Source organism: Phocoena sinus, chromosome 6 (genome assembly GCF_008692025.1).
Source record: "Phocoena sinus isolate mPhoSin1 chromosome 6, mPhoSin1.pri, whole genome shotgun sequence".
Classification (NCBI taxonomy): Eukaryota; Metazoa; Chordata; class Mammalia; order Artiodactyla; family Phocoenidae; genus Phocoena; species Phocoena sinus.
Window position 1 is genome coordinate 89,734,581 of NC_045768.1, and position 24,868 is coordinate 89,759,448.

At 51.6% G+C, this 24,868-nt stretch overlaps 1 protein-coding gene across 4 annotated transcripts in view; it reads right to left on the reverse strand.

Annotated features, from left to right (window-relative positions):
- PHF2 (PHD finger protein 2) overlaps positions 1–24,868 on the reverse strand; it is a 94,382-nt gene that overhangs the window by 30,362 nt on the left and 39,152 nt on the right. For 3 of the 4 annotated variants that reach the window (XM_032635344.1, XM_032635345.1, XM_032635343.1), the window contains exons 2-4: positions 12,288–12,373; positions 7,720–7,834; positions 1,914–2,074 (exon numbers count right to left, since the gene is read on the reverse strand). In XM_032635344.1, coding sequence (XP_032491235.1) covers positions 1,914–2,074; positions 7,720–7,834; positions 12,288–12,373 — 362 coding nt within the window. Of the gene's footprint in view, positions 1–1,913; positions 2,075–7,719; positions 7,835–12,287; positions 12,374–16,542; positions 16,593–24,868 lie in introns of those variants that run through there. The other variant, XM_032635346.1, reaches the window with a different exon arrangement.

Sequence of the window (24,868 nt, forward strand, 5' to 3'; positions counted from 1 at the left end):
ACATATATGCACTAATATGTATTAAATGGATAACTAGTAAGAACCTGCTGTATAAAAAAATAAATAAAATAAAATTCAAAAAAGAAAAAAAAGCAAGATTCTCCAGGACTAACAACTCCATTTCTCCAACAAACCAAGGGAATGGAAAGGGGATGGGGGCTGTTACAGAAGAGACTGAAGGGACATCAAACCCAAATGTAGTGTGTGGTCTTGTTTAGATTCAGAGTCAAACATCCAAATATAAAAAGGTGTTTTTGAGGCAACTGGGGAGAATTTAGGTGGTCTTAGGTGATTTTAAGGAATTATTGTTAGTGTCGTAAAGTGCAAGGTGGAACTGTGATTATATACTTATTTAAACTGTCTGTTAGCGCTGTGTACTGGAGTTTTCATGGGCGAAATGATGTATGTACCAGAGACTTGCCTTCAAATACTTGGGGGAGGAGGGAGTTGGGGAGACAGGAAAACAGCCAAAAGCTGATGGGTTTTGTGAGCAGTACTGGGTACATGAGGGTTCACTGCTTATTGCTCTCATTTTGTGTGTGTGTGAAAAGTTGCGTAATAAAATTAAGAGCTGAAAGAAAGACATTTACAACAGAAACCTCTGGACCGTCTCCTCCCCTATTCAGTAAGCCGCTTCCCACTCCTGTAAGCACAACTGGTTGGGGGGTTGGGGGGAGGCAGGGACTGCAGCAGACCTGGCCCTGCCCTTTGCAGCTGGCTGAGCCTGGGGCCTGGATGACAGAGTTGTGAGCAGGACAACACTAGCTCCTATGCAGAAACAGCTTAGAAAAATGCCTGGCACCTGGTAGACACTCACTAGTTATTAACTGTTATTACAGGTGCTACGACATGGCAGAGACAGTCCTGGACTGTGGTCATTCCCAGACTGAAAACATGAGTCCCTTCTTCCTCCCTGCCACAAGCCAGCCAGCCCTGGGGCCTCCCCTGGTGGGCTTCGGCTCCAGAGAAGGGGTGTTTCCCACCCCGCCCCCTGTTCTCTGGAATGCCACTGGCTTCCTGTGTGGCTTGTACAGATGATCTCATTTAATCCTCACACCCATCTGCCCCCTGCCCCCCATTCATGAGCCTTACAGATGCAGAGGGTCAAGAGCTCAGTGATGGAACAACTTGTCTGAGGGTTTCAGCACCTGTGCCTTCTCCTGCCCAGTGTGCGGCCAGAGCTGGCCTGGGCATTTGCCTTTTCAGGGTCTTTCCTCTCCCCTCTCCTCTGGCCACCCAGGCATCCCTGTGAACACCCCAATCCCCAGCAACCATGAGGGCCGCAGAGCCACGGCTGTGAGGCCACCAGCCCTGCCAAGGTCACTGCAAGCACGTGCTAGCCTCTCCGTGCCAGATGATGTCCCAGCACATACAAGCACTTCATCCACCCAGAGGTGTCCTGACCGAGGGTGTCCACAGCACTGGGAGCTGCCAGGGAACACAAGACAGGGCGCCAATAGCACCAGCTAGAACCCAAAGGGATCCAGAAGAGGAGGTAGTCCTGGGGCCATGGGACGGCGTGTCCACGGCAGACAAGGGAGGTCAGCCCCCAGGTTGGCCCCAGCAGAGGCTGAGGAGGACATGGCACGAACATCAGGAACTGTGGACAACACAGCTGGCGTCCTCCCAGGCATGACTATCATTAGCGCCCAACAGTACTATAGCTGGCAGAATCCAGGGGTCCCCATGAAGCCCCCATTTTGTGGGCAGAGTAACTAAGAAGGGAAGGGGCCTGGGTCCCGCATCATTTGCTGGGGCATGGGGTCTCATTCTAAGAGCACCCAGAACGGAACAAGGAGACCCTGAGTCACACTGGCTCACATGGCTCTGAGACACAGTCAGGGCCTAGGCAGCATATACAGGGACTCCTGGCTCAGGAAGCCCACAACTCACTTGCAGGAAAGGGCACTTACCCACGTAGTTCTCGACGTCGCTGACATAGAAGGTGGGGGCTGGGACCGCCAGGCCCAGCCCATCTTTCTTGGGGACAAGGATGGGCTCAGTGAAGCCATGCTCTTCCATGTAGCCCAGCGTGAGCTGGTTGCCCGTCACGCGGGCCACCACGTCTTCCGCGCTGCAGGGAAATACAAGTCAGGGGTCACATCAAGCCCAGGTCCCAGCCTCCATGATAGGCCTGGACAGGGCCTCAGGGCTGCAGACATGGAGCCTGAGCTCCAGGCACACACCACCCATGCCCCAGAAGGAGGACCTGACACGGTGCCACACTCAGTGGTCACAGGGCAGCCACAAGGTAGACATGACAGGGTCCCACACACTCGTCACAGACAGGAACCTTGAGGTCCAGGAGGTCTGGGCACCTGTCCAGGGCCATGGTGAGTAGAGAATGGGGACACACTACACCCATCCCTCTTACTATGGCAGAGGGAGCCTCCAGACATGTGAGCGAGATCCCTCCCCCACCTCCCTTGCTCTCCACTCAGCCTCCACTCGATAATATTCCTCTCAAGTGCTCAGAGATCAGACCCCTGCATGGGGGTAGGTCTAAGGACACAGCAGATGGAGATAAACCCCTTTACAGAGAGAACCTACCCCCTGGACAAGCCAAACACAGGACCCAGAGCTGGGCTGGGATGCTGTGGTCAGCAGCTCTCCTGCCTCCCTGTGTGTCGGATGCTGCCCTGGGCGCCAGAGACCTGTGGGACCCAGCTGGAAAGACCCCTGTGTGGTGACGCTGGAGAGGGGCTTTCATCAGATGAGCATGCAAGGCCATTAACCCACAGCTGAGAGCAGTGCTGTGGTGGAGACAGCAGGAAGCAGTGCCAGACTGGGCCTGTCGAAGCCTGGGGGAGCAGGAGTGAGAGAGGCAGGGCTCCGAGTAGAAGAAATGTACCAGCAAAGGCCTTGGAGGGAGGAGGATGTGGCAAGTGTGAGGAATAAGAAGGACCTGGGTGGCTGGGGGCGGGGGGGCGGGCAAGCACCCAAGTCGGTGAGGTGGTGGGCCAGGCCACCTCATGCCAAGAGCACTGGGGAGCCACTGGACAACTTGAGAAGGGCAGTGACGGTCAGAGATTCATCTGGCTGCTGTGCGGATGTACAGTGGACAGCAGCAGGACCAGGGTGGGGCAGGGCAACCACGGAGGAGGAGGCTCAGCATGTGGTACCTGGACCAGAAGGTGACAGTGAGAGGGAGGTGGTGGACTCAGGAGATCAGATGGGGGTGGGAGAACAGGGGGAGGCAAAGGTGAATGGCCAAGGGACTGGCCTGAGTGACCAAGGGACTGGGGCCACTGACTGAGGCCTGGAGGTGGGGCAGGAATGGGGGTGGGGGCAGATCCAGAGCTGAGTAGGAACACACTTGTTGGGATTGGCCAGTGGATGCACCAGTTGGACAGAAAGGTCAGGAGCTCAGAAGGACTAGTGGCTGGAGAAAGAAGTTGAGGAGCTGCTGGCCCAGGGACAATCTATGAGGCCAGGGAAACAGATGGTGGGGATCGAGCAGAGTTCCCAGATTCCCTCAGGGAGAGTCGTCAGCAGGGAGGGAGGCAGGGCAGGGAAGGACAGCCAGCAGAGCATGGTGGCATGGTCTCTACAGAGGACAGGACTCAAGGAGAGGGGACTGCACCACTGCTACGTGTTGACAAGGGTCAGTTAAGGTGAGGACTGAAGAGTGATCCTGGGGTTTGACACCATGGTGACAGAGTGTTAGGGATAAATCAGAAGGAGTGAGTGGAGGGTGAGGAAGAAGAAGTAGTGTGGTGGGCAACTGCTGTGAGAAGCTCTGGGAGTACTGGGACAGCACAGTCAGCTGTGGAAGCTACAAGGCAGCCAGAGGTAGAAGGTCACCCTTGATAAACTGGAATCCCAAGCTCTTGTCTCACTAGTGAGAGTTCCAAATTCACACCCATGGGTTGGGTCTGGAACTGTGAAACCCATGAGGACCCAGCAAGAGGCAAACACGAGGGCTTCCCTGGTGGCGCAATGGTTGAGAGTCCGCCTGCCGATGCAGGGGACACGGGTTCGCGCCCCAGTCCGGGAAGATCCCACATGCCGTGGAGCGGCTGGGCCCGTGAGCCATGGCCGCTGAGCCTGCACATCTGGAGCCTGTGCTCTGCAACGTTAGAGGCCACAGCGGTAAGAGGCCCGCATACAGCAAAAAAAAAAAAGACCAGAGGAAACCATCCTGTAGGGACACCTCAGAGCCCAGGGCAGACTGGCTGCCATGGGAATGATGCCCTCTGAAGATCACACCTCACAGAAGGAGGTGAACCCCCAGGAGGGAGAGCCAGCAGCCTCATCTGCCCAGAAGAGTAGATCCCAAGAACTGAGGATAATAGGATAATTGAAGAGGCCATTTTAAGACAAGTACATTAAACACATCCAAAGGGATAATGAGAGGATAAGGCAAAGAACAGAGAAGGAGGAAAATAACAGGCAACACTAAAAAGGAATAGAAATTGTAGAAAAAAAAATATGACGATTGAAATTTTTTAAAACTCAGTAGATACATTAAATGGTAGCTGGCTGGAAAAAAAGATAGTGAATTTGATGAAAAGATTTGAAAAATAAGACAGAATGGGGAAGAAGTGCTATTAAAAGAGAAAACAGGACATTTTTCAGAATTGAGATAAAATATGACACCTCAAATTAAAGGCACTTACTGAGTCCTGAACAGGATAAATAAAAACAAATGCACATTAGAGGCACTGCAGTATACCTACAGTATATTAAAAATGAGAAAACAATCTCAAACGTTTTCAGAGAAAAAACCAGATTATTTACCAAAACTGAAAATGAAACAAAACAAAAACTCCAGCGGCTAGACTGATATCAGTAACAATAAATGTCAAAAGACAACAAAATAGTATCTCCAAAAAGTTCAAGGAAAATAACTTTTACTCTAGAATTTTAGATCCATTTTAGAAAATTAGAATCATGCAAGAACAAAGACAAAATAAAAATATTTTCAGACACAGAGAATATTTTTATAGGCCTTTTCTGAAAGAACTACTAACAGATAAAATTCAGCAAGGAGGAAACCAAATCTAGAAGGAAGGAGTGGGATTCAAGAAATAATGGAAAACTGATCTACAGATTCCACACAATCCCTGTCAAAATACCAGCTGACTACTTTGCAGAAACTGACATGCTGGACTGGGAATGCTGAATGAAATACAACGCACCCAGAGAACCAAAACAGTCTTTAAAAAGAAGAAAGTTGGAGGGCACTTCCCAATTTCAAACTTCACTACACAATCAAGATTGTGTGGTACTGGCATAATATGAGACATATGGATCAATGGAACAGAATTGAGGGTCCAGAAATAAACCCAAACATCTATGGTCAATTGTTTTTCACCAAGGGTACCAAGATAATTCAATGGCGAAAGAATAGGCATTTCAATAAATGGTGCATGGGAGAACTGGATATCCACATGCAAAGGAATGAAGTTGGACCTTTACCTCACAACATATACAAAAATTAACTCAAAATGAGTTAAAGACATAAATATAAGAGCTAAAACTATAAAACTTTTAGAAGAAAACATAGGCATAAATCTTCATGACCTTGAATTTGGCAATGGTTTGTTTTTGTCTAAAACAAAAGCACAAGCTACAACAGAAAAAATAAATAAATTAGACTTAATCAAAAATTTAAACTTTTGTGCTTCAAAAGACACCAAGAAAGTGAAAAGACAACCCACAAAAGTGGAGAAAGTATTTGCACATCATATATTTGGTAAGGGACTTGTATCTAAAATACATAAAGAACTCTTACAATTCAATAATAAAAAGACCAAAAAAAAAAAACGTTTAATGGGCAAATGACAAATGGCCAACAAGAACATGAAAAGATGCTCAACATCACTAGTCATCAGGGAAATGCAAATTAAAACCACAGTGAGAGACCACTTCACAACTACAGGATAGGTAGAATCAAGAAGTCAGATAAGGGACTTCCCTGGTGGTCCACCGGTAATGAATCCGCCTTCCAACTCAGGGGACGCGGGGTTTGATCCCTGGTCAGAGAGCTAAGATCCCACATGCTGCGGGGCAACTAAGCTGGCTCACCACAACTACTGAGCTCGCACGCCTCAACGAGAGAGAGAAAACCCACGTGCCACAACTAGAGAAAAGCCCGCTAGAGAGAAGGCCACACGCCACAACTAGAGAGAAGCCCGTGCTTCTCAACGGAAGATCCTATATGCCTCAACAAAGATCCTGAATGCCTCAACAAAGATCCCGCATGCCTCAACAAAGATCCCACGTGCCGCAACTAAGACCCAACGCAGCCAAAAAAAAGAAAGTCAGATAATAACAAGTTCTGGTGAACTGAAACCCTCAGATGCTGCTGGTGGGAATGGAAAGTGATACAACCATTCTAGAAAACAGACTGGCAGTTCCTCAAACAATTAAATATTGAGTTACTCCTAAAAAAAATGAAAATATATGTCCAAACAAAATATTTTACAAGAACATCTATAGTAGAATTCTTCACAGTAGCCCAAAATCAGAAATAACCCAAATGTCCATCAGCTGATGAATGGATAAACAAAATGTGGTCTATCCATACAACGGAATATTATTCGGCCATAAGAAAGGAATGAAGCACTGACACTTGCTACACCCTGGATGAACCTTGAAGACATTATGCTAAGTGAAATAAGCCAGTCACAAAGGCCACATATTATATGATTTCATTTTGATGAAATGTTCAGAACAGGCAAAGCTACAGTGACAGAAAGCAGATTAGTGATAGGACTTTGGGGAGAAGTGGGGAGGAATGAGGATGATAAAGCTACAGGTTTCTTTTTGAGGCAATGGAAACATTCTAAAACTGACTGGTGGTGGTGCAGAGCTGTGAATACACTGAACTGTACCCTTTAAATGGATGGATTGTATGGTGTATGAATTATATCTCAATAAAGGTGGAAAAAAAGAAAATAAAAAAGAAGCCAGAGAGGAAAAATACCTTACCCACTGAGCAGCAAGGCTAAGAGTTACACTGAATTTCTCACCAGAAACCATGCACTCAAGTCGAGCATGGGATGAGACATTTAAAGTGTTAAAAGAAAAAACCCACCAACTTAGAATTCTGTGTCCATCAAATTATCCTTCAAAAGTGAAGAAGAAGTAAAGACTTTGTAAAGACTTTGTCAGACAAACAGAAACTGTCTTCCAGCTGTGAAGGGACAAGGGTGTTTCAGAGCAGCTGTCTGTACAACCTCACGTCCATGCAGTCACGGTGCCCCCCTCACCAGAAACCATTTCCTGTGGCCCTGATCCTGCTCTCTGCCCTTGGCCCTCATATAGGACAAGGCTGCGCAGGGTGAGGGTGTGCTCTAAGAAGACCTAGGGACACCCCACCAGGCCACGGACACAGAGGAAAGCCCACAGCCATTTGACACCAGGACCTGCCACCTCCAGAGGATGGTCTCAGGCTGGACGCCAGCCCCAACTCCTGGTCCATAAAATGGGGACAGTAGCCTCTCTCTCAGGAAGGTTCCATGGGAAGGCCCATACCAAGTGGGGGAGGTAGGTCCCTTCCCTCCCGGGCTGTGAAGAGGGTCCCCATAAACTGTCCTCAGAGGTGCTGAGAAGGGAGAGATCAGCCCCCATGCCGGGAGCACCTGGAGTTTCGGGGACTGTGCTACTCCCCCAGAGGGAAGCCCATGGCCCTGGAGTCCTAGAGGTGGGGTGCGTATCCAGACCTCAGAGGGAGCAGGCAGGCTGGAGAGGAAAAGGCTGCCACCTGCTCACCTGGGAAAGGTCCGACTCCGCAACTCCTTGATGAAGAGCTGGCTGCCATTCTGCACGGGCTTCACTTCGGGAGTCTGCCCCGGGCCATGTTTGTGCCAGGTTCGCTTCTTTTTCACTGTGGGGGAACAAGAGGCAGGTCATCACTCACAGCCCCCTCCCCTTGCCTCCAGGGACCCGGCCGGGAGGGCAGCCACCGTGAATGCTGCAAGACTCAGACCCCTCAGAGGCAAAGAACTTGGGGTTCCCTGGCTCTGGCCCACCCAGCCTCCCCTGCCTCTCAGGACCTCAAGTTGTCACATGGTCAGGAGCCCCCACCCTCCACATCCTTGAGTCACAGCCCCCACCTCACCTCCCGACCTGCCAGCTCAGACGATGGCACCCGAAAGCTGGGGCCTTCCTGGGACCCCATGTCACTCAGCACTCAGTCTGCTGAGAACTCGTCAGAGGCACCTCCTGAGAAGGTCCCACTAAGGCTCGCTATTCAGGACCCCTCCCACCTGGCCTCCCCTCAGACTTGCCCTCAAACAGCACCAACCCTGTCCTTCCCTGCTGGGACCTTTGCTGCCATGACAGACCACAACTCACAGGCAGGGCAGGCCAGCGCCATCTGCTGTGCCCTCTGCCCTCCCCACCCCCTGCCCACTCCCTCAGGCTGTCCTATTGTCACACATGCTCCAAGGGCACTGGACACACCCACCTTGGACTTTTTACAAGTGAGCATGCACACCTGTCCCTACTGGGCTGTGACACGTGTGCACACACATACACACGCATGCGCACCCACACACAAGCACACATGCCCCTACTGGACTGAGACAGGCACGTGCACACTAGCACACACATACACACACACACACACACGCAAGCACAAACGCGCACACGCATACACACTAACGTTTGCCCCTACTGGACTTTGAGCCCCCAGAGGAAAGGAAGCTATTTCCTTGATACCCTTGCCCCCATTCAGGGCAGCCACAGATAACTCGGTGAGTGAAGATGGGCCAGGCATGGAGACCATCCCTGGGGGCTGCCTGGAAGGGTTTGAAACAGCCTGAGATGAGACTGGAGGTGAGGGGGAGCTGGTGGGGCCCTCAGGGTGCCTGTCCTTCACAGATGGGGACAGGGTGGGGGCTGCAGTCCTCCTGCATCCCGGTGGTTGTGGGGATGAAGGGAGCTGACAACTGCCCCTGAGGAGGACCTGCCTAAAGCAAGAAGGGGAAAGCGCTAGGTGGATGGTGGCTGAGCTGACCTCTGTTCCAAACTGCCACCCCTTCCCCGTCTCATCAAGTCATAGCTCCTTGAGACTGTCTCCTACAACAGGTGATATTTACATCATGCTTGGTCTCCAAGACCAAGGTGTGAGTGGATACTATGGAAATCTGTCAAGATCCTAAGAAGGGAGGTCTGGAGCTGGAACTTCTGGTGGCAGCACCAGGCACAGACAGGAGATCCAAAGGGATCCAACTATCTTGTAGTCATGTGATCCTAGGCAAGTTACTAGGTATCTCTGTGCTTCATCATTAATGCTAGTCCTGGCTTCCCAGGCTCCTCATGAGCGTGGAGTGCCCTGTGTCAGAAGGCCATGTGGGGAAACCAAGTCTTGGAAGGAGCATGCAGCCCAGCGATAGCAGACATGCCGGGGAGCAGTGGGCAGCAGGAGAGAGAAGCAGCATCTCCATTGCCTGCCAGGAGCTGGGCCTGAGAAGTGCATGCTGACCAGGGGCCAGTGGCAGTCCTGGGCCACCTGGGCTTCCCAGGCCCTCACTCGGGACTGGGCAGCTCCAAGAACCTCGTGGAGAGGCTGGAATACACCTGATACTGTGGCTGGAGCAGGTATGCTGGGACAACAGCCAAAGATGAAGCTGTGAGGCAGGGTCTGAGCTCCATGGGGCTACCCTTGAACCCCTCTGCAGCCCTGGCTGGTGGGCTCCCTCCCTCCCCAGGTCCCATGACCCTCCTAAGCCCAGAGGCTGAGCCTTCTCCTGCCTATGGTGGCCCAAGGCACCCTCTGACAAGGTGCCCAGGAGACAGCAGGAAGCTGGTGGGTCTCAGTGGGCCCCCCGGGTTATGGGGGCAAGAGGTGTCCCTAAGGCATTCAGCACCAGAGCCTGGCCCACCATCCTAAGCGTGGTTCATCCCACCAGGAAGATGTGACAGCTACACCCGCCCGAGGCAGGAGGAAAGTAAGAAATTGGTAAGTAACCTCTTAAGCAGTCATAGAGCTAACAAGAGGCAACACCGGGATTCAGAACTACTTTAAGGGCCATGTCACCCGCTTCCCGTGAGCCTTCGTGTCAGTAAGGATACCTTGCCGAGTTCCCACAGGGACTCCTGGGTCTCACTCTAAATCTGTGAATTGCGTAAACCTGTGGGCCTGAGGGTCACAGACCAAAATCAGTCCAAGGGACAGGTGGCAACAGCGTGGAGAGAGAACCCTGAGATCTGGTAAGACACGCAAAGCTAGAGGGTTGTGGCCTCAGGCCCAGCTCACCCTGGGAACCCCGCCTCCATCCCATCATGGTGCTCCCTTCCCCAACTCTATCCTGTTCTGGTCCTGCCCCTGCCATCCCCACCTCACTGTGCCCGTCACAAATCTCACCCAGGCCAGGGCAAGGAAAGGAGGCAGGCTCATGGGCTTAGCTGGCCCCCAGGGGGCACAGGGTCATCGAGGGGCCTTACTGTGGAAGGTGTGACTGGAATCCAAGCAGAAAAAACCAACCAGTGTGTCACAGACAGGCTCTGGTCAGGGCACACACATGTAAAATAAAGGGTGATGGGCAATCTAGGCGGAAGATGCTAAAACCAGTGCCTTCGTCCCTGGTGGGCACACGGGCCTCAATAACAACAAGAAGTCTGGTTCACAGAATTTATAAATCATATATGCACGCACACACGCGTGCACACATGCAAGACACACATACACACACACAGCCAAGGAGGGGCTGCCAGGTCCTGCCAGGCTGAAGTCCCACACTGTCTGCTGACCTAGAACAGCGCTCACAGAGGTGGCCCTGCCCCCCACCCTCCCTGAGCACCTCCCAGGGTAGCGCCTACCCAGGCACTCAGCTCTATATGGCAGGGGGGTGTCTCCCGGCCCCAGCCCTGATCAGCCCCCCACCCCACACCCAGGGCCACGAGATGCAGGACCTGGGTCCACACCCTGTTTGTCTCTCCTAGGCCCTGAGCTTTCCTGGAGGTTCATGAGGTGCCAGAAGTTCAGGTTGAGCCACGGGGTGACAGTCATCCTCCTGTATCTGCTGCAAAGCAGTTACCAGGAGGATCGGGTCATTTAGGGGAGTTGTATTGTGAGCATCAGTGCTGCCAACTTCTAGGGGTATGAGGGTAAGTCAGGAACTTGAGAATCTTCATGCCTAGGAAGTTCAGAAGCCACCAGGCCTTTTCTTCTTCATCTTCTCATGCATTTACCTCATGGCCACATGTGCTGGAGGGCAGAGCACAAGAGCCGAAATGAATACAGCTCCCATGGTCACTTAGTGATGATGGGGCACAGGCCAGGCACAAAGAGAGGCCCAAGAAAAGTCAAGGAGAGGTGAGACCCCACTTCACCCAGCTTCCCAAGGGGCTGGGCTGGGCTCCCTTGGCTGGCCACGACTCACAGAACAGGGGTGCTGGAGGTGGGCTTTCACCCTGTGCTGGCGTCCTCCCTCTATGCCCACTGGATCCACAGGACTCACTCCACAAGGGCTACAGGGGTCCAGCCCCAGAAGATCATGGCACTTCCTCCACATAGACCCGGCCTTAGAACTTGCCTCCCAGCCATGATGTGGGCCACCCTGGATGAGCCTGTGCCTTGGGGAGCCCCCACTGGGCCTCCCACACCCCCAAAGGGCCAGATGGAAGGGGAGGAGGATAAAGTCCTTGTAATGCACAAATAGTTTGAGAAAGGGAATTCTTTTGCATTTCAAAAATACAAAATTCCTTGGCTGTATACTTCAATTAAAAAAAAAACAACTATTATTTTTCCTCCCTGTACTCTTACTTATTAATAATGTAGAACTGACAGGAAATAAAATATTTTTCATTGCTGGAAAAAAAAAAGAGAGAGAGAGAAAGGTGAACACCTAAGATTCCATGCAGGGGGTGCTAGAGAAGGGAAGGAGAGCAAATCCGCAACAATGCACATTCCTGGACCCCTGCAGAGAGATGGCCAGCTGGGCAGAGCTGGGCAGGGCTGGGATGGATGGCCCCTTGGACATCTCCCAGCCTATGTACCCATCTCAGGTTGCCTGGTCACTGCAAATGCTGGACTTTGCAACCCCTGCCCAGGCCTTTGAAGGCTGGTGGGCTCTTTGCAAAGGCCGTGAGGGGCCCCAGCTGCATGTGCTGGCAGGAGATGATCAGGAGGGGCCACAGTGGGCCCAGCAAGGCCATGAGGGGCAATAAATGAGGCAGGAGGTGGTTCCTAGATACCAGAGTCCCCTGGCTGCAACTACACAGGGCGGTTCACGCCAGCAAGGTGGGGTCCAGTTGGGGTTGGGGTCAAGTCCAAGCAGAGACCCTGCCCCCATAGTCAGATCCAAGGAGCAGCAGCATGGTGCTATACTTACGGGTGGACTTCCCATGGGTTTTCTCACAGTTTGGGCAGTGGTATATGTCGATGTCTGGGGCCTCCTCCTCTTCCACTCCAACACAGCTGAAACAAAGGAGAAACAGACATCATTAACCAGCAGTCAGCTGACTCCTCAAGAGCTTCCCCTGCAAAGATCTGCAGCACCTCCCACTCACTTTTCAAGAGGAAGGGCAGGGTAGCATGAGGGCAGCTGGGGCAGAGTGTGTGGGGGGACAGTGGCCCACATGGATGGGATGGGAGACTCGAAGTGGAGAGGGAGGGTCAAGGAAGACCTCACCATATGTGACTGGGAAAGGCAGAGGGAACCAGCCATCCTGTGGGCCTGCCTCCATGAGGGCCATTACAGCCCTGTCCCCACAGAGCCCAGGGAGGTTGAGGCCGGGGTGGGGGGGGGGCGTGTCTCAGAGCCAGGGCACCCCCACCATTTCACCATAGGCAGTTTGCAGCCATAGGCAGGGCCCCTCCAGACCCCGTGAAGGGGACGGCTTTAAGTCACCTTCCCCAGGGAGCTGTACCATGGTGCTGGAACAACTGGTTATCAAAACGGTGAAGTTGAACCCCTACCTCACACCATATACAAAAAATTAACTGAAGATGGATTAACAATCTAAATATAAGAGCTAAAACTATAACACCCTTAGAAGAAAACACAGGAGTGAATCTTCATGACCTTGGATTTGGGCATGGATTCCTAGAAATGACACCAAAAGCACAAGAAACAAAAGGAAAAAGACATAAATTAGACATCATCAAACTTTAAAACTTTTCTGCATTAAAGGACACTATCAAGAAAGTGAAAAGGCACTATGCAGAATGGGAGAAAATATTTGCAAATCATATTACCTGATAAGGGTCTATCATGCAGAATGCATAAAGAACTTTACAACTTAACAACAAAAAGACAAATCAATTTAAAAATGGTCAAAGATCTGAATAGACATTTCTCCAAAGAAGAAATACAAATGGCTAACAAGCTCATGAAGAGAAGCTCAACATCCTTGTCATCTGGATGCCACTGAAATGCAACTCAAAACCATGAGATACCACTATACACTCACTAGGATGGCTATAATTTTAAAAAGAAAAAAACAAACAGGAAACAAGCAAGTGCTGGTGAAGATGTGGAGAAATTAGAACCCTCTCACATTACTGGTAGGAACATAAAATGGTACATTTTCTATGCAAAACAGTATGGTGGTTCCTCAAAAAGTTAAACAGAAAATTATAATATGACCCGGCAATTCCACTCCAAGGTATAGACCCACAAAGAACTAAGAACAGTTTCTCAAACAAATCCTGGTATACAAATGTTAACAGCAGCATTAGTCACAATAGCCAAAAGATGGAAGCAACCCAAATGTCTGTCAACTGATGAATGGCTAAACAAATTGCAGTGCCGCCACACAATGGAGTAGTATTCAGCCTTAAAAAGGAACGAAGTGCTGATGCACGCTACAAGGATGAGCCTCAAAAGCACTGTGCTGAGCGAAGGAAAGCAGATTCCATTTACATGATCATGCCCAGAATAGGTAAATGCAGAGAGACAGAGGCCGACTGGCAGCACCAGAGGGTGGGGGCAGAGGGGAATGGGGAGTGACTGTTTAGTGCACACAGAGTTTCCTTTTGGTATGAAAATGTTCTGGAACTAGATAGAGGTGATGGTTGCACAACACTGTGAATGTATTAAAGGCCACCAGATTGTTCGCTTTAAAATGGTTAATTTTATGTTATGTGAATTTTATCTCAAAAAAGAAAGAGAAAAGAACCTGGTGGCCCTGTGAGAGTGACACCACCCATCATCTCTAAGGCTGGCTGAGTGCTGACTCTGTATCCGGCAGCATCAAGAACTCTACATTCATTTTTTTGCAACAACCTTGCGGTAATTGGGATAATTATCATTAGCCCTATTGTACAATGAGGAAACTGAGGCACGAGAGGTTAGCTGTCTGCCCACACCCAAAGGTCTCCTCATCGTTCAGAGGGATAGTTCTCCCCCCACCCTCAGCCACTGGCCCAGGAGGAGCACTCAGCAGACAAGACCCTCTGCAGGCCACCAACGCCCCAGGGTCCCTGGGCAGGACCCTGCCTGCCACAGCTGCCGCAGTCCGACAGCCCTGGGAACAGAGCCTGAAGCCCAGAAAGACCTTGGCAAGTGTTTTTTGAAAACATAAAGTTCGGTCCTCACTTCAGAACGTAAACGGTAATAAAGTGAAAGAAGTCTAAAGAGTCAGATGTAAAAGACAAAGCCATCAAAATCAGAACATGAGGGCACATTTGCTCTCATGATGCAAAGTGACTTTCTAAACAAGCAAACAAACAAAAAAGGAAGTGGAAAGGAAACCGGAGAGGACACTGATGGATTGAAACAGTGCTCCAAATCATGAAAACAAACTTCAAAGTGCTATGAAAAGTATGTACAGCAAATATAGCAAAGTTTTTCTATTCTTCCTCCATGAACTATATACTGTGGGGATCTCCCAACAGAACAGGGCAGAGCCAGGAACAGAACAGGCACATGCTACAGCTGTGTGAGAAGGATAACCAACCTCACTAACCACCCATGAAAGGCAAACTAAAATCACAGTACATATCATTTTCAACTGACAAATTAACCAAAACCGAACACATTAAACTGGTAACATGCCACACTGGCAAAGGCACAGTGATGACAGTAAACACAGCCAGATCTCCCCAGCCCCCAGGCATGGGGCACTCCCTGGTGGCTGGGGCAGCAGAGGACAGCTTCTCTCCACCCAGGAGGAGGAAGAGCTGGCTCACCTGAACCCCCACCCCCTACCCAGGGCTAGCCCACCAGGCCGGACCCTCTGCTCTTTCCCTACCAGTCTTCCCCAAGCTCCTGCCTTCCAGAGTCAGGCTACAGAGGGTCCTGTGCCTTGCATCTCCTCTGCATGGCAGGCCCTGGGCTGGCTGTCCTCAGTTTGCTCATCCATAAAGTGGGCTCATGATACCAGCGATCACACCAGGGTGAAGACGGCTGAAACCCAGCAACTGTAGAACTGGGCACACAGTGAGCCCCCATCGCCCATACCCACCAGGAGCCATGGACTAAGACAAAGGCAGAGCCCTGCAACTGCTCAGGATTGGCCAGGTCCAGAGACTGGACCCAGAAGTTACACCCCACGTCCACACCTGGAGTCCTGTGAAAATTAATAAACAGACCCTCATTTAAAATGGAGTCAGGAGGCCATAAGGGACAGCTCTTACACCCTATCACTCAATGTCAATTATAGACCCAGAGGAAGAGACTGCACCTTTGTATCTCCAACAGGAAGAATGTTACTACTTTACTACCCAGAAGGAGGAAGAATTTCTCCTTGCCTGGCAACAGCCCAGCCAACCAAAGGCTGTCACACTTAGCCAATGAAAGCCACTATATTTCGAACCCCCAGTTTCCTCCAATGGACTCTTGTTTTACAACAGCTCCTCCCAACTCTCCCTTCTCCTCTATAAAAGAATGTTACTCTCCTTTGTTCCCTGGACTTTCCTGTGGCTTGCCAGAGATTGCATGTCCCAAATTGCAATTCTTTGCTGTGCCTGAATAAACCCATTTTGCTGGTAAAATAGCAGGCTGTGTTATTATTTTAGGTCAACAGTGCATACTGCATGTCCACACGGGACAGTGGCTCCAGGCTACCTTCTCACTGGCAGCCCCTGGAGCTCACAAACACTGAGGATGGCCGACCTCCCCTGATGGGTCTGCCTCTGTCCCATGGCCCGGTGTGAACCCCTGCCTGCCCAGGTCCTAGGGGCCCCAGAGACAAACAAGGAGGCTGCAGCAGGTTCTGCTGCAAGGTCTCTATGTGCTGGTACTGACCCTGCAGGTGGGCAGGATGTCTGAGGTCAGATGACACAGACTTAGGGCCCTTTCTGGAGGTCAGGAGTCAGGTGCACCTTGGAAGGTCCAAGGGGCTTCTCTGATGGAGGCTCCAGGTCAATCAGAAGGAAGGAAAACAATGTGCCTTAAAATACAAACCCCCCACTTGGCGTTCCTCAGGCCTAGTTACTGGGACTGGCTCCCCCAAACACTACCTGCTGGTCCCACACATCCCTGAAGCCTCATCATACTCTGGAAAGCCCACGGCAGGGGCCCCTGTGACAGGTGTGGAAGCTGAGACCCGGGGGTCACGATCATGTGCACTGTGCATGCTGACACCCCAACTCCACCCCTGGGGGTCTTTAGAACACCACCACCTGGTGGGCTCAGGTCTCACCTGGGCCAGGATGGGTCTGGCTGTTTGCTATGTTGTGCAGGAAGGCCCCGGGACTGAAAGAGAAAGTGAGAAGCAGGGAAGGTGGGTTCTGTTCTGCTGGGAACACCTCAGAGCTACCCCTCACCTAGGAGAGGCAGACAGGCCACCCACCCCATGGAGACCACTGCTGGCTCACAACAAGAGCTGGGCACCCAAGGACTGCCCTGATGGACGTGGGGGGCTCAGCACACCCAGCCTGCTAGTCCTCCTGTGTCTACAGCAAGGCACCCAAGAGCCTCGCCTATCCCCTGCCCCCTGCCCCTTGTAGGGCTGCAACAGACGAAAGCTCTATGAGGATACAGTGAGCTTCTTGGTGGAACGTGGGCATCACTCCCCTGGGAAGCAGGCACTAGAGCCTGCCATACACTCCAGGCCCAAGCAGGGGCTCGAAGTTACCTGCAAATGGTCCAAGGGAAAAAGGATGAGGGGCATCACCTGCAAGCTGGGCCCTGGACATGTCCGGGCCCAGCTGCATCCGTGTCCCCAAGATCATCACAACTGCACAAGGTAGCCCCAGCTGCAGCCTGGGAGGGTCAGCCAGGCCTTGGGCTGGGCTGGCCAGGTGAGCCCACAGTGGTGACTGGGGGAGGGCATGAGGGTAAGAGGGAGAGGGGCAGAGGCAGGGAGAGAGAGTGGGGGGGGGGGGTAACTCAGGGCACAGGGGAAAAGACCAGCAGCTGGGAGAGGTGTTGTGGGGCCAAGGCAGGGGAGCCCTACACAAACCTCGAGGCTACATGGGGACAGAATCACCCAGGACATCAGTTCTGAAACAGAGCTCCAACTGCGACAGCCCTGACACCTTGGAGAAAAGACGCATTCTACCAGATAATTGTGCCATTTGTCCTTTTTAACTCTGGTGAGAGCAGCAGTCCCCCAAGCACCCCATAGGCCACATGGCTTCCTAAAGGACAGAAGCTTCAGGGGCCAAATCCAGCCTGCCCAGCCCCAGTGCCCAGGATGGAAAGCCGTGGCCCACCCAGGGGGTGGGCTGCAGGCAGAAGCACAGGCTGCCAGGGCCACCTAAGACATCAACACGGACCCTGCTGACCCCGCTTTCCCTCCCTTGGAGAGAACCCAGGTCGCTGGCACCCAGGACTCCAGGTCCCTAGGAGAAGACTCAAATGAATGAGTGATGTTTCCACCAACCTGTAGACCTCCCAGGGGCCCAGGGATGGCTCTGCCCATGTGACAGCTGAGGGAGAGGCTGGAACACAGACCGAGGTTGGACCCAGGCCACACAGCATAAAGGAAAACTGGAAACCACCTGCCCGGCACACGCAGACGGTAATGCAGAATGCTCTGTGCGGGCAGGATACTGCTACACTAATTTAAAAATAAAAAGAATGAGGTAGATTTTTACATCCTGACATGGAAAGATATCCACAGTAATTGTAAATTGAAAAATCGTAGGTAATAGGAGAACGTGTATGGTATAATTTCTTTTGGTGGAAAACCCAGAACAAAAATATGGGGTGTGTGAATGTGTGTGTGTGTGTGTGTGTGTGTGTGCATGAGTGTATGTGCACTGCATGTATGTGTGCGTACATATGTAAGTTGCACATGTGTGCATACATATGTGTGCAAGTGTGTGTGGGGGCCCATGTGTTCCTGTCTATGTGCTCATTCAGTCCACCGCACTCACCTTGACACTGAGGGGGCAGGTGCTGAGAAACAAGGAGAGACGCAGCTGCATTTTCAGGGGCTCACGACCCAGTGGGGCCAGGAACTGGTTTGATCTGAGCCACCAGCAACCCCGGCATGCCAGAAAGTCAACCCCAAACAAATATTACAGGTAATTTGGTACCCAGAGCCCAGTGAGTAGAAAACAGAATTTTCAAAGGCAGAGGTGAGCGGGGGATAAGACACCAAAGAAAATGACCAAGAAAAAGGGAACTGAGGGGTGGGAAGCTGCAGATTTCAGACACTTGCAAAGGTGGCAAAATCGTCAGAATTGGCAAAGTGGCCAGCCACCCTTGGGAAGTCCTGCTCCCAAGGAAGCCTGGGTTCCCTGCTCTTTGTGCAAAATCTGAATCTGCCTCTTGGAGATGCTCTGGTTGTGAGACCCTTGTGACACCAAGGGCCAGGGAGACCGAGAGAGGAAGCGGCCCTTCTGAGGTCGTCCCACAGTAATCCCTGCTCTGCCCTCCAATAGGGCGACTTCCAGCAGGACTTTCTAGAATCCCAGCCCCAAGCATGCAGGGTATGACCTCATGGTGATAGCCCTGCCAGAGGAGCTCCCCAGGGCACAGGCTCCTGGCCCGGCCTGGGCACCCCACCACACTCCTCAGCTCAGCCTTTGAGAATCAAGGCTGGAATTTTCTCATGAATCCACAATTAGAGTGCATTGTGGTTTTTTTCTATTGTGTTGTCAAGAATGTTGATTTAACATAAACCAAAACTTCTGTAACACTGTTTTGACTGTTTTTTAAGTCAGGGGAGGAGCCTCAAAAAAGGAAGTGGCTCCTGTCAATTCCCGAGGGGAGGGGGACGGGCAAACCTCACCTCACATGCCAGCCCCTGCAATGTAAAGCACCAAGGAGCTCAGAGGTGGCACAGTTGATGTGTCAATAATGGTCATGCTGCAGGTGGGGCCACTGGGACCAGGCACTCATCCTGCCCATGGAGGAATTAACATGGGAAGCAGTCTCCCCAAATATGGTCATGTGTGCCAAGAGCTTTAAGAAGGATTTTATCCTTCAGGCCAGTAATTCCACAACTACAAACCTATTATAAGGCAGAAAGTAGAAATGCATACAAGATTCACATGCAAGATGGTCCACCTCAAGATCATTTAAAACAGCGAAAAATTAGGAGCAGTAAACTTTTCCAGCCAGGAGGTCAGATACCCAGGTCACGCTATGCTCACACAGCAGAATATTATGCAGTCATCAAAACTCAGGCTTTATTTTTGAGTTTACATGTTTAAGATCTGCAGACACTAAAACTACAGCCCTGGCACACAGTGATACAGAAGGGCTCCACACTGGTGCCGGGCAGTGGCATGCTTGTTTTCTCTTTACACTTTTCTGTACTTTCCTAAATCACTGAAAATGAGTGTGTATTCTTTTTATAACAAGCAGCAAAATTCCTGCTTTATTTGGAAAGTCAGAACGGTGCCCCTTCCCAGCTCACCTCCTCCCACATTTCTGGGGTCCTGGTGCCCCATTGAGAAGGGCTCCTGAGCTGTCCAACCTGCAGCAAGGCTGGGACACCTATCTCAGGGCCCCTGGGTCTCCCCCAGGGAGCCCGATGGAGGGGAGAGGCCACGTTGGAGACAACAGGGAGAGGCAGGGCAGGCGGACACCTGCATGGAAGCCTGGGCTGGCCAAGGAGCCCTAGAAGGCATGGGGGTGCTCAGTGATTCCCCTCATGATGACTTCATCCTATGTCAAGCCAGCCCCACTTCTCGGCCATCCCCTTCCTCCCTCATCCTCCCCCATTCCAGCCTACAGTCTCCAAAGGATACCCAGAAACTGGTCACTGACACAATTCCACACGATGCAGCCATGGGGACCACAATTCGGTCACCACTCGGCTTCAAGATGGTCATCAGCCACATGTCAAACTTAAGGTGGTCCTTTAGGCCCTAATCGTGTAACAACTACTAAATCACTGAATGCCCAGCCACTAGTCCAGGAGCCACACAACCTTCTCCACACAACAGGGGAGAAATCACAGTGGGAGAAGGGAACTGACACCCTCAGAGCCACACATGGGCTCAAGGCAGTGCGTCTGGGTTCCACCTCGGGATGCCCCCAGGCAACAGCTGTCCATGGGTTTTGTGGTTTCACCCTAAGAGCCTCAGGCATGTTGTGCAAGGGGGAAGCTGAGGCCCAGAGAGGTCCGCATTTGCCAGGACCACGCGAAAAGGTGGCAAGAGCAGGTGGGGGCAGCCAAGTCTGTTTGCACCCCACAGCTCGTACACCAGGCTCAGGAGCCTTCACAGTTTCCAGTCAGCCAAGGGCCTGCTGTGCAGGAGTAGGTAGCAAACACTTTGCCACAGGAGGAGGTGGAGGGTGCAGTAAGGACTGGACCCCCGAGGCACCTGAGCCCTCATAGGACAAGTTCATAAAGAGGAGCAGGAAAGGGGAAAGAGAAAACAGCCAGACCTGACCCAGCTGGAAAAGCCTGGCCCCCAGGGAGGGGGGCGCCTGTGTGCATGGGATGACAGGGTGTCTGCCATGGCCTGGGGGGCGGTAGGTGACACTGCGCCACAGAGGAGGGTCTCACTACCAACCCTGGAGGGCAGTCAGCCCGGGGAATCAGTATATCAGGACTCCCAAGAGTCACACAGACCATGTGGCTTCCTCCTGGACCTCGTGGGGACCCAGCCACAGAGCAATGACAGAGATTTGGTGGGGGTAGGTCTGTCTGCTGAGCTCAGATGCAGACTTGTGGGGAAAATCCACACAGTTGTTGTCAGAAACCACTATGTTTTGGGGTGACTATTACACAGCCACAGATAACCAGGACTATGGGGAGGGACTGCATACTCAGAAGAAATGAAAACAGGTTCCAGAATGTGAAGGACAATTGTCCTCCCAGCCCCTGTCAGTGGGGCAGGTAAGCTCAAAAAGGATTGTAGGTACAGTGCCCAGCGCCATGTCTGGCACAAGCAGGAGCCTGCAGACAGTTTACTGCTCGTTGTAGTTATCGTCACCATCACCATCATCATCAGTACAGTCGTCACCATCATGATCAACCATCACCACCATCACCATCATCACCATCATTAACAACAGCAGCAGCATCTTCTCCGGCTGGTCTGATGGATCATGACACATGCTCTCATATCCGTCAGCAAGTGGCTAAGAGCAGAACTCCAGAGGGAAACACACAATCCATATGGAAAGAATGTCAACATCTATTCTTCTTCCCAGATGTGTCACATCCACTCCTCCAGGACTCTGAGGGGAATGGACTCCAGCCCAGCCCCTCCCTATCTCCAAGGAGAGAATAAGGGGCCAGTGGCCTCTGACCAGTGGAGCCCTACCCCATCTTGCCCAAAGTTTTTCCTTCCTGGCCGTAATACCTTTGTTTGTGCTTCTCCACACCTTCCTCAGCAGGATGGGGCACCCAGGGGAAACAGAAGCCTCCGGGGGATGGAAGATATGGGGGATTGGAAGCCATGGGGGAACAGCAGCCATCGGGGGGACAAAGCCATGGAGGGGAGGAAAGCCATGGGGGGATGGAAGCCACAGGCAGACACACTGGAGAGGAGTCTCCGTCGTCCTCCAGGCCAACCCAGAGCGCACCACTCACAGGAATCTGGAGGAAGCACCACTGCAGGGGAGGAAAGCAGAGCCCAAAGAGCCTTCACTTCTTTAACTTCCCAATTTATCACAATCTCTAAAAGAAACACTTGCATCCATACTTACAGTGGAAGCAAACATTCATAGATGTACCTTGTAGGACACGTGGGGTTTCTCCTCTCTCTTAGTTCAAAGGTTTAAACAAGGTGAGTCATGACCCTATAAACTGATGTTTACAAAACCCACTCCAGTGGGTGCAGGTGGAGGTCAAGGTCTCCAATGTCCACACACCTCTCTTGCCAGCCACCTTGGAGCAGGTGACTCACGTCCCTAGTCTCCTTCATCTGGTAAAGGCACCAAAGGCAGTATGAGGGGCGGTGAGAGGATTGACAGGATAGAGAGGAGCAGGGCAGCGGGTAGCAAGCACGAGCCCCGGGAAGGGTCCCAAGTGGGGCGGAGTACAGCCCTGGGGAGTCTACAAACAGGTGCCACTATGAGATGGACAGGACCCAGGCCCTCCCCTGGCACAGGTGAGGGACTCAGGCAGAGGAGGTAGGTGACAGGTCTCTGCCTGCTCAATGTCACCATCACCTGAGAGGGCTCTCCCGACCCACTTCCCATTTTGAAATTTTAAACCCTATAGAAAAATTACAATGGATGCCCATGTTCCCTTCACTCAGGTTCTCCAATGGTTAACAATTCCCCCTTATTTGCTTTATATCTCTGTAGTTTTTTTCTGAAACACTTGAAAATATGTTATAGACATGAGGACCGGCCCCCTAATTCATCAGCCTGCAGTCTCCTAAGAACCAAGCTGTCGCCACCATAACCACAACATCAAAGTTAACACCGTAAGATGTATCCTAATGCACATGTCTACATAGTCACATTTTCCCGGTTGTCTTGACAACATTCCTCACAGCTGTTTGTATATTTGACCCAGAATCACACATGGCACTAGCTGCCCAGCCTCTGGGCTCCTTAAATGGGGGTGAGGGATGCTATTTGTCTTTGGCGCTATTGCCTTTTGCAAGCTCCAAGCCAGTGATCTCCTACAGACACTGAGTTCTGGACTATCTGGTGTTCCTGCCCAAGCACACCTGACACGAGTGCCCCATGGGTGGTGCTGGTGCAGGTCACAGACTCGGGTCAGGCTGTGCCCCCATGGGCATGCACCCTGGAGTCTCTTGGCCAGGGCAAGTCCACTATCAGGTGATGAAGAAGCGACTTTGTGAGGGGTCACTCTGTTGTGCCCACAACGTCGGACCTGTGGCCTCAGCGTCCAGGGCTGATCCAGTTATTGCCCTGGGGTTTCCACTTACCAATATGTCCTAGCAATTATATTGTCTTGGCACTATGTCCAGACAAGATGGTAGAGCCTTTGAGAAGGTTCTGAAGATCTGGACCCCAAGTCCCACCTAACTTACTGGATTAGGCCCATTTCTAAAGACAAGCTGGGGTCTGGGAGCTGCTACAGCAGTGCCTATTTTAGGAAGCCAGGTGGGGCCGGACCTATGCTCCTCTCAGCTCTCACCTGGAGTTTCCATGAGCCATAGGGGCTATAACTTCCTTCTTAGGGGGACACACAACCCCTTCCAGAAAAGCAGCCCACATGCATAGCATGAGTCCCAGGCTCGCTCCTGATTAGCAACCTTGGCCCTCAGCCACAGTCTGTGCCCAGGTGCCAGCTTTGCCTAGGAATTCACTGCTCAACCTCATTTCTGGACTATATTTGCTGATGGAAAACCCCAGGAGTGACTGGTGGAAACCACAGATGCAGCACAGCCCCCTGGGACATAAGTCACTTATCCTCCACGAGTCCTGTTACTCGGCCCTAAGCAAACTTCTTTGCCGGCGCATCTCCAAAGTCCCAAGAACACTAAAGCTCCACGACCTAGAAATCCATAGGCAGCTCCGTCCCAGAGGAAGCAGGGAAGTCCTTGATTTCCTGTCGGCATGGAGACTCCAGTAGAGACCACAACTGAGCAGATGCCGCCACCCCCACCTCCCCACCGCCACGCATAAGCAAACAAGAACAGGATGGAACCAGAGGGAGGTCAGCACTCAAGGGTCCACGACACTCCTGTGGACTTAGCTGAAACAACCCTCCTAAGGGTTGCCTTCTTAAAATCTTACTCCTGAAGCATTTAAAAGTACAAACCACATCTGCAGGTTTAGTGTAGGTAAGTGTTTGCTGGAGAAAAGTAAGCAGGACACAGAGGCTCATGGCACTAATTAACCAAGGCCATGTCAGGGAGGGAAACCTGGCCTTTCCCACACCTCACAGAGACACAGCTGAGGGGGACCCCTCCCCATAGCCCTGCCAGGGTGCCCTGCTGCTGGCCTCAGGGACACTAAACCCAAACAATTCCAAACAATGAACAGCAGCACCAGGAGTGAAAAATACCAAGTACCCAAATCAATGACTGCTTTCCATGGAGTCTTATGTGCCTCTGCGAGACCTCAGTTTAGGTCTGGACCACATGTCAAGAATGGAACAAACAGCAGAAAGACTTTTTGTAGGAAAAAAAATTTAGTGAAACTGCCTGACCAGTGATTGAAATCATGGCTTTTAGTAAACAATTTACAGAAAAGGACATAGTGGTTTTTCAACGTATGGAAAGAGATACAACAGCACTTTCAGTAAGACACGCAAACTAAAACTGCAAGGTTTCCCACCTATCGGCTGGCACAGCCCTAGGAGACTGGAGAGTGCCGGTGTGTCGATGCTGCAGACAGACAAGCATTCTACGTCCTCAGCAGAAACACACATTGGCACAGCCTCTAGGATGGGAGCTGCTGATACTGAGAACACGTGTACATTGTCTGTGGCCCTCTTCCAGGAATGCACAGGTACACTGGCGCAGGGGTGTACAGGGCATTTACTGCAGCAGCAACCAGGTGCCCATCCAGGGGAGACTTAGGTAAATGTCTGGAATGCCAAGAAGTACAAACTCTACACTTTCTATCTGGAACCATCTCCAGGATTTATTGTGCAGCAAAGAGCACAAGTTACAGAAGGGGCCAGGGCACAC